Genomic DNA, 13,129 nt, shown 5'->3' on the forward strand with positions numbered 1-13,129 from the left:
GATGTCCTTCTCTCTGTCTCTCTTCTTCCTGATTCTGCAGCCATTGTTCACATCCTCATCCTCCATGGACGATGCTTTCTCGATGTGTTGGAAATACCAGAGGCCTAATATCCAGAAAGAAGGAGACCTGGTGCTGGGGCTCTTTTTCCAACTTTATTATGCAACACAGGAGTCCTCCATGAACTGGTAATCTTCTTTAATGAAATCAAAGGGCAGGGAACCTGCTATATAAGTTCCACTCTCAACCAGTGCTATGCTTGGCCATGGCTGTGCCAATTTCTGTGTGTTTAATGTCTTCTTTTTTGGCACTTGGGATTGGATCCAGGGGCATTTGTCCTCTGATCTACACCCCAGTTCTATTTTTCATTCTTTATTTAGAAACGGGGTCTCACTGTTTTGCAGAGGGCCTCCTTAAGAAGCCAGGGCTGTCTGCAAGCCACGATCCTCCTGTCTTAGCCTCCCCAAAACTGCAATTACAAGCTTTTTCTCCATGCTGGGTTACTGCTAGTAGGGATGGGGTGTTTTTTTACAATATAAAGCCCCTAGGCTCAATCTCCAGTGCCACAGGAAAAATAAAATGTTTGGAACACAAAGAGAAAATGTTGATACCTAGAAAAATTAATTATAAGTCCTGAATAATGTGTTCATGCTTGAAGTAAAACATTATGACTGGCTAGCTCTCTTAAGTGTCTGTGGATTAGATTATAACTGGTCTGTACCACATGAGCTGCTCAGAATTCCTCTGGGAAACCTGAGAAAGGATAAACTGTTCCCAAAGCTTTGGTCAGCAGGCAGGGCAGAGGCTGGCTAAGGATTCCTGAACACAGGGAGAATCAGCACTGCTTGTGGCTTGGTTCTGCTCTAAAAGGAAAAGGAGAAAAGGTTTGTCTGAGCTGGCTTCTTGGCTCATGGCTATCATCTCAGCATTTGGGAGACTGAGACAGAAAAATAACAGGTTCAATGTAGGTCTCAGAAACTTAGTGAAACTCTTGGTACTCTACAGAGACCTATTTTCAAGAAAAAACTATTATGTGGAGAGGGTGTGGCTCAACAGTAGAAAGCCTAGGTTCTGCTTGGGTTCAATCCTCAGCATCATAAAACAAGAGGGTTTATGAAGAAGGATGTGAGTCACACTCACTCATTTCCCTAACAACTTCCTGCTCCTGTTGTACTCATCAATGCACTTCAAATTTAGAGAAACTTCAGTAAAGTGGTCCATTTGATAGCAGTAGCATCCAGCACATCTCCACCTCAGCCCACTCCATTTGTCTCACAAATTTCTCAATGTTAAGGACACAGTTTGCTTCTCAAAATCCAAGAGCCATTTCAAGATCATCCTGAGCCCTGGGAACCTTACTCACACAGGGTCCAAAGGCCAGGGCCACCTCTGCATTGCCTCCTGGATCTAGCCTGTCTGGTGGTGATGCTGGCTCAGGACATAGCCATGAACCTCCTGACCTCACCTTCTCTCTGATGCTGCTCCTCTGTCCAGGTGGCTTTGGAAGAAATACCAACACGTGCTGGCCTTTTACTTCACTATCAAGGAGATCAACAGGGACCCGCACCTGCTCCCCAACCTGACCTTGGGGTTTCAGATTTACAATGTCTACTCCAGTGAACACAGGACCCTTCGTGACACTCTGAGGTGGCTGTCGGGTGGTGACGTGATTCTCCCCAACTACATGTGCAAGAGCAAGTACAGTCCTGTTGCCGCCATCACTGGGACCTCGCCAACATTTTCAGCTGAGATTGGAGCCGTGTTGCAGCTCTACAGAACCCCTCAGGTAAGTTGGCCAAGAATTCTGTAAAAAATGTGCAGATTTCCCCTAGTGTTTGTCCCTAATGTGTGATCGAAACAAAGTGGAATTTGAGTGTTTATCACTCATGAGGGTTCAGGTGATTGGGTCTCAGTGAATTCCCAAACTCTTGAGACTATCATTAGTGTGAGGAGAAAGATGAAGAAGGAGCTCTGGCTATTAAGCATCTATGTGAGCAGGACATGGAGCTCACCTGTGATCCCAGTACTTGGGAGGCTGTGGGAGCAGGACCACAGATTGGAGACCAGGCTCAGCAAAATAATGAGATGCTAAGGAAACTCAGGGAGATCCTGTTTCCAAATGAAAAATGGTCCATTTTTAGGAATGTAGCTGAGAGGTAGAATGCCCTTGAGCTCAATCCCCAATGCAAATAAATAAATAAATAAATAAATAAATAAGTCTCAACAATGTATTTGTCTCCCACAAACTGGGAAGATTGACTCTCAACAGCTCAATTCTGTGAGCCTCCTAGGAACGTTCACAGCATAGAGACTGTTCACACAGGACTTGACAACTTCAGACACCTCCACCAGAGAATGTCAGGTGTGGCGAGAGCAGCCCCTGGGCATCTGTCTGGCATTTGGGGCAATAATATTGTCCATTCTGCCTCTAAGGATTCCAAGGAGAGCAGAGGCTCAGAGACATGTGTACTGGCACTTACACACAACCTCTGTCCAGCCTGCCTAACTCCCGTTCATCCAAGACTATCTCTTGAGAGCCCACCTAGTGACATTCACCCTAATATATATGTGATTTGGAATTCACTGTTACAGAACCAGCCAGCTGTAGAAGTGAGATATAACTGGATGAGGTGGTTCTGGGCCTAGTCTTGGGAACTGTGTCTGTTCCTGGATCTCCCATCTCACTTGATGCTTTCCCCTGCCATGAGCTGTGATTTCTGTCCCTCTGCCATGTCTTATCACCAAAGTCTCTGACTTGGAGACATCTGATCATGGATAGAGGAATGGCAACTCCAGAACTTATAAATCTGTGAACCTAGTAGACCTTTCCTCATCTCAGCTGTGCTCATCAGGTACTTTGGTAAGAATGATGATAGAGCTGAGGAATCAGACATACCCATGTCACTGCTTCTTTGCAGGAAGCTCTGGAGACACTTCTAACACTCAGGATGGTGTCACTGCCAAATACAGGCAGTAGCTTAGCAGCATTGTGTTCAGGGAGAAGTAAGTTTGAGAAAACCAGAGAGTGTAAATGGAAGTAATCCTCTAGACGAACTCAGTCCTTGTGTTCATAAATGAAGTCCAGACTACCAGGAGGTCATTGTAGTAAGAAATCATTTTATTATTGGTGTGCACAGGCAGCATGGGTCGCTGGTGCTGACTCTGTTCCACAAGAGCAAAATACAACCTGATACCTCAGCACTGCACACCATGCCATACCTCCTCATTCCCAGTCGGGAGGTTGAAGCAGTTGCAGATTTCGCCTTTCTATTTGTTTGCCTTTTTAAATTGTGGTACTGTGCACCAAACCAGGGGCATTCTCCTTCTAAGTAACACACCAACACATTTTATTTTAATTTTGATTCAGAGCCTAACTAAGTTGCAGAGGCTGACTGAGAACCTGCGATCCACTTTCTCAGTCAACCAAGTACAGGGATTATGATTGTATGTCAGTGTGTGTCCTTTTCACTTTTTAAAGGTAAGAACACTCAGACATACAGTGTTCTCTGTGCCCACAACGAGCAAACAGATAAGGTCGATAGGTCTTCCCCTCCACTCAAAAGTATTTTATTCAGTTGAATTTCTCTCTCTCTTTCTCTCTCTCTCTCTCTCTCTCTCTCTCTCTCTCTCTCTCTCTCTCTCTCTCTCTCTCTCTCTCTCCTCTCTCTCTCTCTCTCTCTCTCTCTCTCTCTCTCTCTCTCTCTCTCTTTCTCTCTCTCTCTTTCTCTCTCTCTCTAATTCCTTTCTCAGGAAAGATAACCCCAAGGCCCAAGAAACTCAGAATCATATTTTGTTTGCTTGCTCAGGTCACGTATGGACCTTTTGATCCCATGCTAAGTGACAAAGACCAGTTCCCATCACTCTACCAGATGGCCCCGGAGGACAGCTCTCTGGTCCATGCAATGGTGTCATTACTTCTACATTTTGTCTGGACTTGGGTGGCGATCTTCATATCTGATGACTTGAAAGGAGAACAGTTCCTTCAGGCTCTGAATGTGGAAATGGTGAAGAAAGATATCTGTGTGGCCTTAACAGAAAGGCTCCCCGCCCTTAAGAAAGCATATACAACAAGTGTCCCTTCTGCCCTGAGGAGGCTCAGCATTCCATCTGCAAACGTGCATATACTCTATGGAGAAGCAGAGAGTATAATCATAGTGGACCTCATGGCATCTTTATTTCTCACCATAGGAAAGGTGTGGATCATGGCAGACAAGTGGGATATCACTGTGGAAGAGACATATCAAATACTGCATTCTTTCCATGGAAGCTTCTCATTTTCACAACACAAGCGGGAAATCCCTGGCTTCCAAAACTTTCTCAAGACTGTCAACCCTTCCCAGTACCCAGATGATTTTTTCATCAGTAAATATTGGATGCACCATTTTAACTGCTCACCCACTGGGTCATCATGTGGGAAGATTGGAGAGTGTGGACCAAACACCTCCTTAGAGACTAAGGCAGAATATAGTGACATCATGACCTTATCTGACTCCAGCTACTTCCTCTATAATGCTGTGTATGCCGTGGCCCACGTCCTCCATGAGGTGCTTGTGGAGAGAATAGCAAAGGGATCTCCAGAGGATGCGGAGCAGCCAAGGCCCCCTCCATGGCAGGTAAGGCTTCTCCAGGAGCAGGCCAGGGCTGAGCACTGCTGGGACCCGCATGTACCATAGAGAGGGGTATAGTGACTGTGTTTTCATCTTATACCAGCAGGATCAGGCAACAAGGAATATGGGAACCTTCACACATCCTCTAGGTGTGGCTGGAACTGTTACCCATGTGGGGAGAACTCTGCTTCTGGGAGCTTCAATCTCAGACTATTTAATTAGAAAACTGAACCACGAAAGCATTTTATATTGAAGGATGAATTGCTTTCAATTCTGTGAACACAACTCGTATTCATAGTGGACCTCATGGCATCTTTCTTTCTCCCCATAGGAAAGGTGTGGATCATGGTAGACAAGTGGGAAATCACGGTGTTAGATAGGAATCAAATACTGCATTCTTTCCATGGAAGCTTCTCATTTTCAGAACAGAAGCGAGATCCAATGAGAAGATGATTAAAATTGCTCCAACCTGTAGGATTTTTGGAGTGTATACAATGCAGGGAGTCATGACTGAGGGCCGTGTCTGATTTTGTGTACTTTGAATCGATAAAGTGGACTCTTCACATTTAGGCTCTATTACTCTATATCTATTACACATAAGATAGGACTCTGGGGAATTAATTGTTCTTAAATCTCCTCCTCCGCTTTTTCTTTCTCCTCCTTCTTACTGTTCCATATTATTTTCAAGGCCGGGACACCCCCAGACCTTTAAATTTTTTTAAATGTCTTAAATTTTTATATTAATTTTGAAACATGGTTTCAAAAGTTTTTGAGAGCTTCACTCGGAGGCTAAGGTGGGCCTTGAAACCTCAATCCTCCTGTCTCAGCCTCCCAAGTACTTGGTAACAGGAATATGCCATTGCATCCATTTTAGACATTATTTTCCCCAAACCTATAAAAGTAACTGGAATGTAGCTTTTGGCTGCACTTCTAAGTAGGAGACCATGGATGGTTCCTATCATCTCAGACTCCACTCCAGATTTGAGATGGATGTTTATCAATTTTAATTCTGGCTGATCTGAATCTATGTCTATGTAAGAAATATGTTTTTCAAGTCATTAACAAAAGTCAACATCACTAATCAGATTCCTGGAATATCTAAATAAATTTACTCTGTAGACAAAGACAAATATATTAAAATCAATGTCAGAAAGTCTCATCTACCATGTAATTTCTATTTTTCCTATAATAATGTTCAATGTGCCATTTGGTTCTTATGAGAAGTTGCTGCTTAGAAAACAAGAGGTCTCTGTGTCCAGGTGGATTGCAAAAGTGGAGGGGTCAACTATTTAGAAAAGCAACAAATCAGAAGTTTGTGATTTTTCTCAACACAGTGCCCTGGGAACCAGAGATCCACAGATTAGCACGCTAAATTCAAAACCTCCTTAGAATTGAGAGTTGTTTTTTTAGTTGGGAGACATGAATAGATCCCTGTCATGTCCCAAGACAATAGCCTGGTCACTAAGATGGTCCAACAGCAGAGACTAGGGTTCCATATTCTGCCTCCTTAAAACCTTCATTGATATAAATCTGATAAGCACAATCAATTGCACATATTTAATCTTTCTGTTTTTTTTTGGTGGTACTGGGTATGGAATCCTTCTATCTCTGGGCTACACTCCCAGACCTATTTTATATTTTATTTGGAAACAGTATCTCTTAAGCCTGGTCACTAAAATGATCCAACAGCAGGGACTAGGGTCCCATATTCTGCCTCCTTAAAACCTTCATTGATATAAAACTGATAAGTACAATTAATTGCAAATATTTAATCTTTCTGGTTTTTTTTGGTGGTACTAGGGATGGAACCCTCTACCTCTGGGCTACACTCCCAGACTTATTTTATATTTTATTTGGAAACAGTCTCTTAAGCCAGCAAGGCTGGTTGAAAAACTGTGCAATCCTATTGTCCCCACCTCACAAGTGAGGGGATTACAAGCATGTGCCTCCATGCCTGGCAATCTTTCTCTTTTGGTGAAGTGTGACATGCACACACCAATCTTCTCTCCCCAGGATGCAGGTTATGAAAAGCCCCACCACTCTTGTGGCCTTACTAAGTTCAAGGATTGACTTCCAAGCTGCTACAAATAAACTTTGCTGGTCAGGGTTGTGGCAGAGCCCCTGCCAATGTCAACCTCTTGGCACATACTAGAATCCCTGGACTCCAGGGCTCCACCCCTGTGCCCATGAGAGAATTCTTTCCTTTCCTAGAACCCACGAGAAGGTGATCATTGAAACATACCAACCAGTATCTTTCCCCAGGAGAAATCCTGATCCTAGGAAGGTGGGAAGAAGGACCGCCTAGGAAGTAAGGGCTTTCCACTTTCCATTTGTATGCATGCCTCATTGCCAAAATCATTGCCTTTCCTCAAGCTTCATCCACGCCTAAAGAAACTCCAGTTTATCAACAGTGCGGGGCGGCTCATATCCTTACACAAGAAAGGAAACCATGGGGCCACATATGATATCCAGAATGCTGTGAATTTCCCGGCTGGTCTTGGGTTGCTGGTTAAAGTAGGGGAGTTTGCCTCTGGAAGTCCACTCCATCAAGGCTTGCTCATCAATGAGAAGATCATAGAGTGGCCTATTGGCTTCACACAGGTATGATTCTGTTTCCTTATTGAATAAACCAAGAGGATCATGAGTATAGTTGGGGTCAGGTGTGATGGAACATGTGTGCAATCCTAGTAACTTGGTATGCTGATACAGAAAGATTGCAGGTTCCAGGTCAGCCTGAACAACATAGCAAGACTGTTCAAAGACAAAAATAAAAGTAAACACAAACATAAAAATAAAATAGGGCTAGCTCAGTTGTAGACTTTCCCTGGCTTCAATTAGTAGCACCACAGTAAAAAAGAATTGATAAATAAAAAATGAATAATCAAACAAATAGGGTCTTGAAGGGCTCAGAGGTATAGCTCTTGCCTGGCTTGCTCAAGGCTCTGGGTTCAATCTCAATTGCTGCAAAAGTAGTTAAGTAAAAAGAGGCCTGAGTTGATGCCAAGTGTGAATCTTTTATCTCAGCACCAAGTGGTGTGTCACACACTCTGAGTTTCTCTGTAGATTTGATATAGAGATAGATGTAGAGATAGATAGAAGTAGAGTGAGAGAGATAGAGATATAGTGAGAGAGATAGAGATATAGTGAGAGACAGAGAGAGAGAGAGAGAGAGAGAGAGAGAGAGAGAGAGTCAGTCCACAATCCCCATCAAAGATGCAACTCTATAATATTCTCAGACACACCAGCTGAAAGATCACAGAGAATCTCATGCAGAAAGGAGGTTACATAAGTAGAGAGAGAAGTCTTGGTGTGTGACTGGTGATGTCTAAACCCAACATGATCCTGTGCCATGGTGACATTTGGTGATAACTTGAGGAGAGACAGCAGCTAAGCATAGGAGCCCTGAATCAGGTGTCCCTGTAGGATCCCATGGTAACCTTTGGTGTTATGGGAGATGACTTTCTATTTCAGGTCAAAGTTCTTTCTTTTTGTAGAGAGATTCTGACTTACTGTTAAAGTAGATAATAACACAGCACACTCTAACCATCAGCTGGTTTCCCTCAGACTCCTCATTCTGTGTGCAGCCAGAGCTGTGGCCCAGGGTTCAGGAGAATCCCCCAGGAAGGGAGACCAGTCTGCTGTTTTACCTGTGTTCTATGCCCAGAGGGACACATTTCCAATAAAACAGGTAAAAGTTCACAGCCAGCCTACAGTAATCTTCTCTGTCACATTTCTCAGGGATAGGAGGTGCTGTATGGCATAGGAAGTTGACTTCTGGGTTGAGCATGTATAAGGAAAACTTTCTGCTGAAGGCTCTGGGTCAGTGTTATAAGCATGGAAGTCCTCCTGTCATGAGAAGACTCAGGGTTGAGGGAAGGGACTTGGTGATGTCACTGAGCCATAGGAGGAGCCACCTGGATCCACAGTGAGCTCAGCATCCCTGGGAGTGTGGGTTCAGCATTCTCCAGCACAGAGATGGGACAGACTGCTCAGGGGCTTCTCTTGAACATCAGGGGCATCCTGTCTTCACAGTAACAATTCAGTAGTGACCGTGGACTTAGATGTGGCAAAGAGGACAAGTCAATAACTATGAACTACTGATGTTTCCCCTCCAGATGCAGAGCAGTGTACCCAGTGCCCCCTGCACGAGTTCCCAAACACTGAGAGGAGTTGCTGCCTCCCGAAGGTGGTGGCCTTCCTGGCTTATGAGGAGCCCTTGGGGACAGCTCTGGCCTGTGCTGCTCTGGGTTTCACTGCGCTCACAGCTGGGGTTCTTGGGATCTTTGTGAAGCACAGAGACTCGGCCATCGTCAAGGCCAACAACCACGCTCTCAGCTACGTCCTGCTCATCTCCCTCACCTTCTGCTTTCTCTGCTCCTTGCTCTTCATTGGCCATCCCAACATGGCGACCTGCATCCTCCAGCAGATTACCTTTGGAGTCGGGTTCACTGTGGCTGTTTCCACTGTCTTGGCTAAAACTGTCACTGTGGTTCTGGCCTTCAAGGCCACTGGTCCTGGGAGGAGGATGAGGCAGCTCCTGGTGTCAGGGGCACCTAATTTCATCATCCCCATCTGCTCTCTGATCCAAGTGATGCTCTGTGCCATCTGGCTGGGAACCTCTCCTCCCTTTATTGACACTGATGCACACTCTGAACATGGCCACATCTTCATCGTGTGCAACAAGGGCTCAGTCACGGCTTTCTACTGTGTCCTGGGATACTTGGGCTCTCTAGCCCTGGGGAGCTTCACTATGGCTTTCCTGGCCAGGAACCTGCCTGACACCTTCAACGAAGCCAAGTTCCTGACCTTCAGCATGCTGCTGTTCTGCAGTGTCTGGGTCACCTTCCTCCCTGTCTACCACAGCAGCAAGGGGAAGGCCATGGTTGCCGTGGAGGTCTTCTCTATCTTGGCCTCCAGTGCAGGGCTCTTGGGCTGCATCTTTGCCCCCAAGTGCTACGTCATTCTCATAAGCCCTGAGAAGAACTCTCTTAAAGGTCTGAAGAACAGAAGTTCTAGGAGAAATAAGATATCTGAGGACTTTTCTCATAAATCTCCCTCCTTTTTTTAAAGCTTGAGACAAAAATCTAGCCTGATTGTGAGTTTTGGTATTGTTTGTCTTCCTGTCTTCCTCTTCTCTCTAGATCCTGAGGCTTGAGCCTAGGGGCATTCTATCCCTGAGCTACATTCCCAACCTTGTTTTTTGTTTTTAAACACATCTCTGTAAGTTGCCTAGAGTCTTGCTAAGTTACTGAAGCTGTCATGGTACTCGTGATGCTCTGGTCACAGCCTCCAAGGTACTGGAATGACAGGTCCTACTAGAGTCCTACTAGTTAACTCTCTCTCATTCCTAGCAAGATATTACCTTATCATACTTAAAGTCTTTCTCAACCTAAACATATCCTCTACCTAATCCGACTCCTTTACCTATCACCCTAGCTCCTCCCACATCACCCACCCTCAACACTGGAAAGTCTCTGCTGACTTGCCGATACCCCTAAACTCCTAATATTAAGATTGGACTAAGCATAATACTCACGAACGATGGGTAGAAATCAGAAAAACAGGACAGAGAACGCTATAAATATGAGAACCAGGAATTATGAAGAGACAGCAGAATTCAGGAATACTGACCTACTAGAAATGCAAGAAGGGGAGTTCAGAATCTTGATGTTCAATATGATGAAAGGATTTAAAACAAGTATAGAGAGGTTAAAGGTGAGATAGAAACACTAAAAAAGAATCAGAAAGAGGTCTGGAATGAAATGAAAGAGGCAATAAGTGAAATGAAGACAGCAATAGAAAGAAATTCTGGAAGATTAGATGAAATGGAAAAGAGAATATCAATATTAGAAGACAGTACATCATTAACTTTTGCACTTAGTACGTGCACTGCCCAGAGACAAGAGGCACCACCTGTCAAGAAATTAGTTACTACACATTACCTTATTTTTATTTTATTAAATTTTATTTGGTAGTACTAGGGTTCCTGAAACCCTTCTACTTCCCAGCTACACTCCTAGACCTATTTTATATTTTTCTTTGGAAACCAGGTCTCTTAATCAGCAAGGCTGGCTTCGAACACTTGGGATCCTCCTGTGTCTGCCTCCCAAGCAAGGGGATTACAAGTGTGTGCCTCCATCCTGGTTACACATTACCTTATTAACAGCTATAATAACTTCCCATTTAAATTATAAACAAAACCCTGTATCTAAAGGCTGGGTACAGAAAGTTGGGCAGCATTCCATTTTGGGGCTCTCCAGTGTTTCTGCCAAGCAAACTGCAAACTGCTTCTCTTCTCTTCCCTTTCTAATTCCTACTGACTTTGTAATAAAAATTTGTTGCAGCTGCACTGAGATGTCTATTAATTCCAATTTCCTGATTCAATTTATCAATTTGAATGGAAGAAAAGAGCCCACAGTGCTGTCACAACTGTAACACCTTCCTGTGTTTTCTTTTTTTTTTTTTTTAAATTTATTTTTTTATTTTATTGGTGCACTGTATTCATACATCATAGTGGGATACAAACTTTTGTAGACATACATGCACACATCGCCCAGTCAGCCCCCACCCGATCCCCACCCCATTCCCTCCCCATCCCTCCTTCCCATGCTTGGCTTAGTGGTTGACATCTAGTATTATAGCAATTTATCCAAAATTAAAAATGATAATCTCACATAACAGTTTCATTTGTCTGATGCCAAGCTTTTGATGATTTAAAGATAACATTTCAATATTACTTTTTGCTTTCTTTCTTACCAGAGCATATTTTTTTCTGTTTTTTTGGTGAAACTATCATATATTTATATATTCATTTTTCAGAAAAAAATCTATCCTAATATGGAATATGAATTCTAGATACCCAAAACGATCTTGAAAAAGAACAAAGCTAGCAGATATATATTTTCTGATTTCAAACCATATAAAGCTACAATAATTGAAACAGTGTAGTACTGTTCTAAAGGCAGATATATAAACCATTGGAGTTAAATACAAGCCTAGAGCTAAATTCTTCCCTATATTGTCAAGTTATTTTTGACAAGGTTTCCACGAACATTTGGTGGTGGAAATAATAATCTTTTAACTAAATATTGTTGAAAAATAATAATTACATGGAAAAGAATAAAATTGGACCCTTACCTAATCCCATATACAAGTATTAACTCAAAATAGATAAAAGACCTAAATATAAATCTTAAGACTATAAACTTTTAGAAGAAAATCTGGGTCATAAAACCTCACAACATTGAAATTGGCAGTGATTTCTTGGATATGATTTCAATGGCACAGGAAACAGAAGAATATACAAACTCCCTAAAAAATAAAAAAAAATATTGTATATCCAAAGACAATGTAAACAGAGTTAAAAGTTACTAATAGAATTGGATAAAATATTTCCAAATGCTATATCTGAAGGTATATTAATATTCTAACTAGAAATCCTAAAAATTAACAACAATAAAGGCAAACAATACAATTTAGAGATAGGTAAAAGACTAACATAAATAATGAATCTCCACAGATAACCAATCTTAGTTGTCTGTTGGATGGAAAATCTTGTTTCTCTGGTTCTGGTGAGTGTTACCTATTTCTTCTTTGTAGTTAATCTCTTTGAGTATTTTCTCTAGCGCTGGTTTTGAAGACATAAATTCCTTCAGTTTCTGTTTTTCATGGAAGCTTCTTATTTCTCCATCTAATTTGATAGAAAGTTTTGCTGGATAGGAAATTTTTGGCTGGAAGTTGTTTTCTTTCAGAGTTTGGAATATGTTACTCCAAGCCCTTCTGGCTCTCATGACTTGGTTTGGGAAGTCTGGAGTGATTCTAATTGGTTTGCCTCTGAATGTCACTTGGCCCTTTGTTTTTGTTGCCTTTAAGATTCTCTGCTTGGCTTCCACATTGGTCATTTTGACAATTATGTGGCGTGGGGATCCTCTTCTCCGATCCTGTCTAAAGGGAGTTCTATAAGTTTCCTGGACCTGTGTATCAACCTCTTGCTTTACGTTTGGAAAATTTTCTGCTATTACTTCCTTGAAGAGATTGTTGATCCCTTTGGTATCACTTTCTTTTCCCTCCTCTATTCCAATTATTCTTAGGTTAGCTCTCTTAAGATGGGCCCATATTTCTTCAATGTCAGATTCCTGCTGTCGGATATTTTTTCCGAGATTAGAAACCATGCGTTCATTTTTGGATTGCTCATCTTCTAAGAGCGAGATTCTGTTCTCCATGTGGTCTAATCGGTTGTTCATGCTTTGAATTGAGGCCTTTACTTCATTAATTGCATCCTTTATCTCTTTTTGGCTCTCTCTGAGTTCTTTTCGAAGCACCTCTATTATTTCTACAGTTATTTTCCTGATTTGATCTTCTAGAAATCTCTGATTTTCTGTTTTATCTGGTTCTGATGTTGTGGGGTTGTGGGCGGCATTCATTGCTCCAGTATTATTCCTCTTTCCCATGATTTCGGATGTTTGTGCCTTCTCTGGGTTCTTCCCTTGGGTCACTATAACTTCACTTAAGGTTTTCTGGATCT

At 42.6% G+C, this 13,129-nt stretch overlaps 1 protein-coding gene across 1 annotated transcript; it reads left to right on the forward strand.

The window, feature by feature from the left end:
• Nucleotide 1: 1 nt before the first annotated feature.
• Nucleotides 2-9,673, forward strand: LOC308276725 (vomeronasal type-2 receptor 116-like; the record flags this gene model as incomplete). The annotated part of the gene is made up of 6 exons (XM_080715565.1): nt 2-186; nt 1,493-1,784; nt 3,805-4,611; nt 6,979-7,206; nt 8,170-8,293; nt 8,721-9,673. 6 exons carry the CDS (start codon nt 2-4, stop codon nt 9,671-9,673), a joined length of 2,589 nt encoding a protein of 862 aa, XP_080571691.1.
• Between the last annotated feature and the right edge of the window lie 3,456 nt (nt 9,674-13,129).

The sequence above is a fragment of the Muscardinus avellanarius genome (assembly GCF_963383645.1).
Source record: "Muscardinus avellanarius genome assembly, chromosome: 18".
Lineage (NCBI taxonomy): Eukaryota > Metazoa > Chordata > Mammalia > Rodentia > Gliridae > Muscardinus > Muscardinus avellanarius.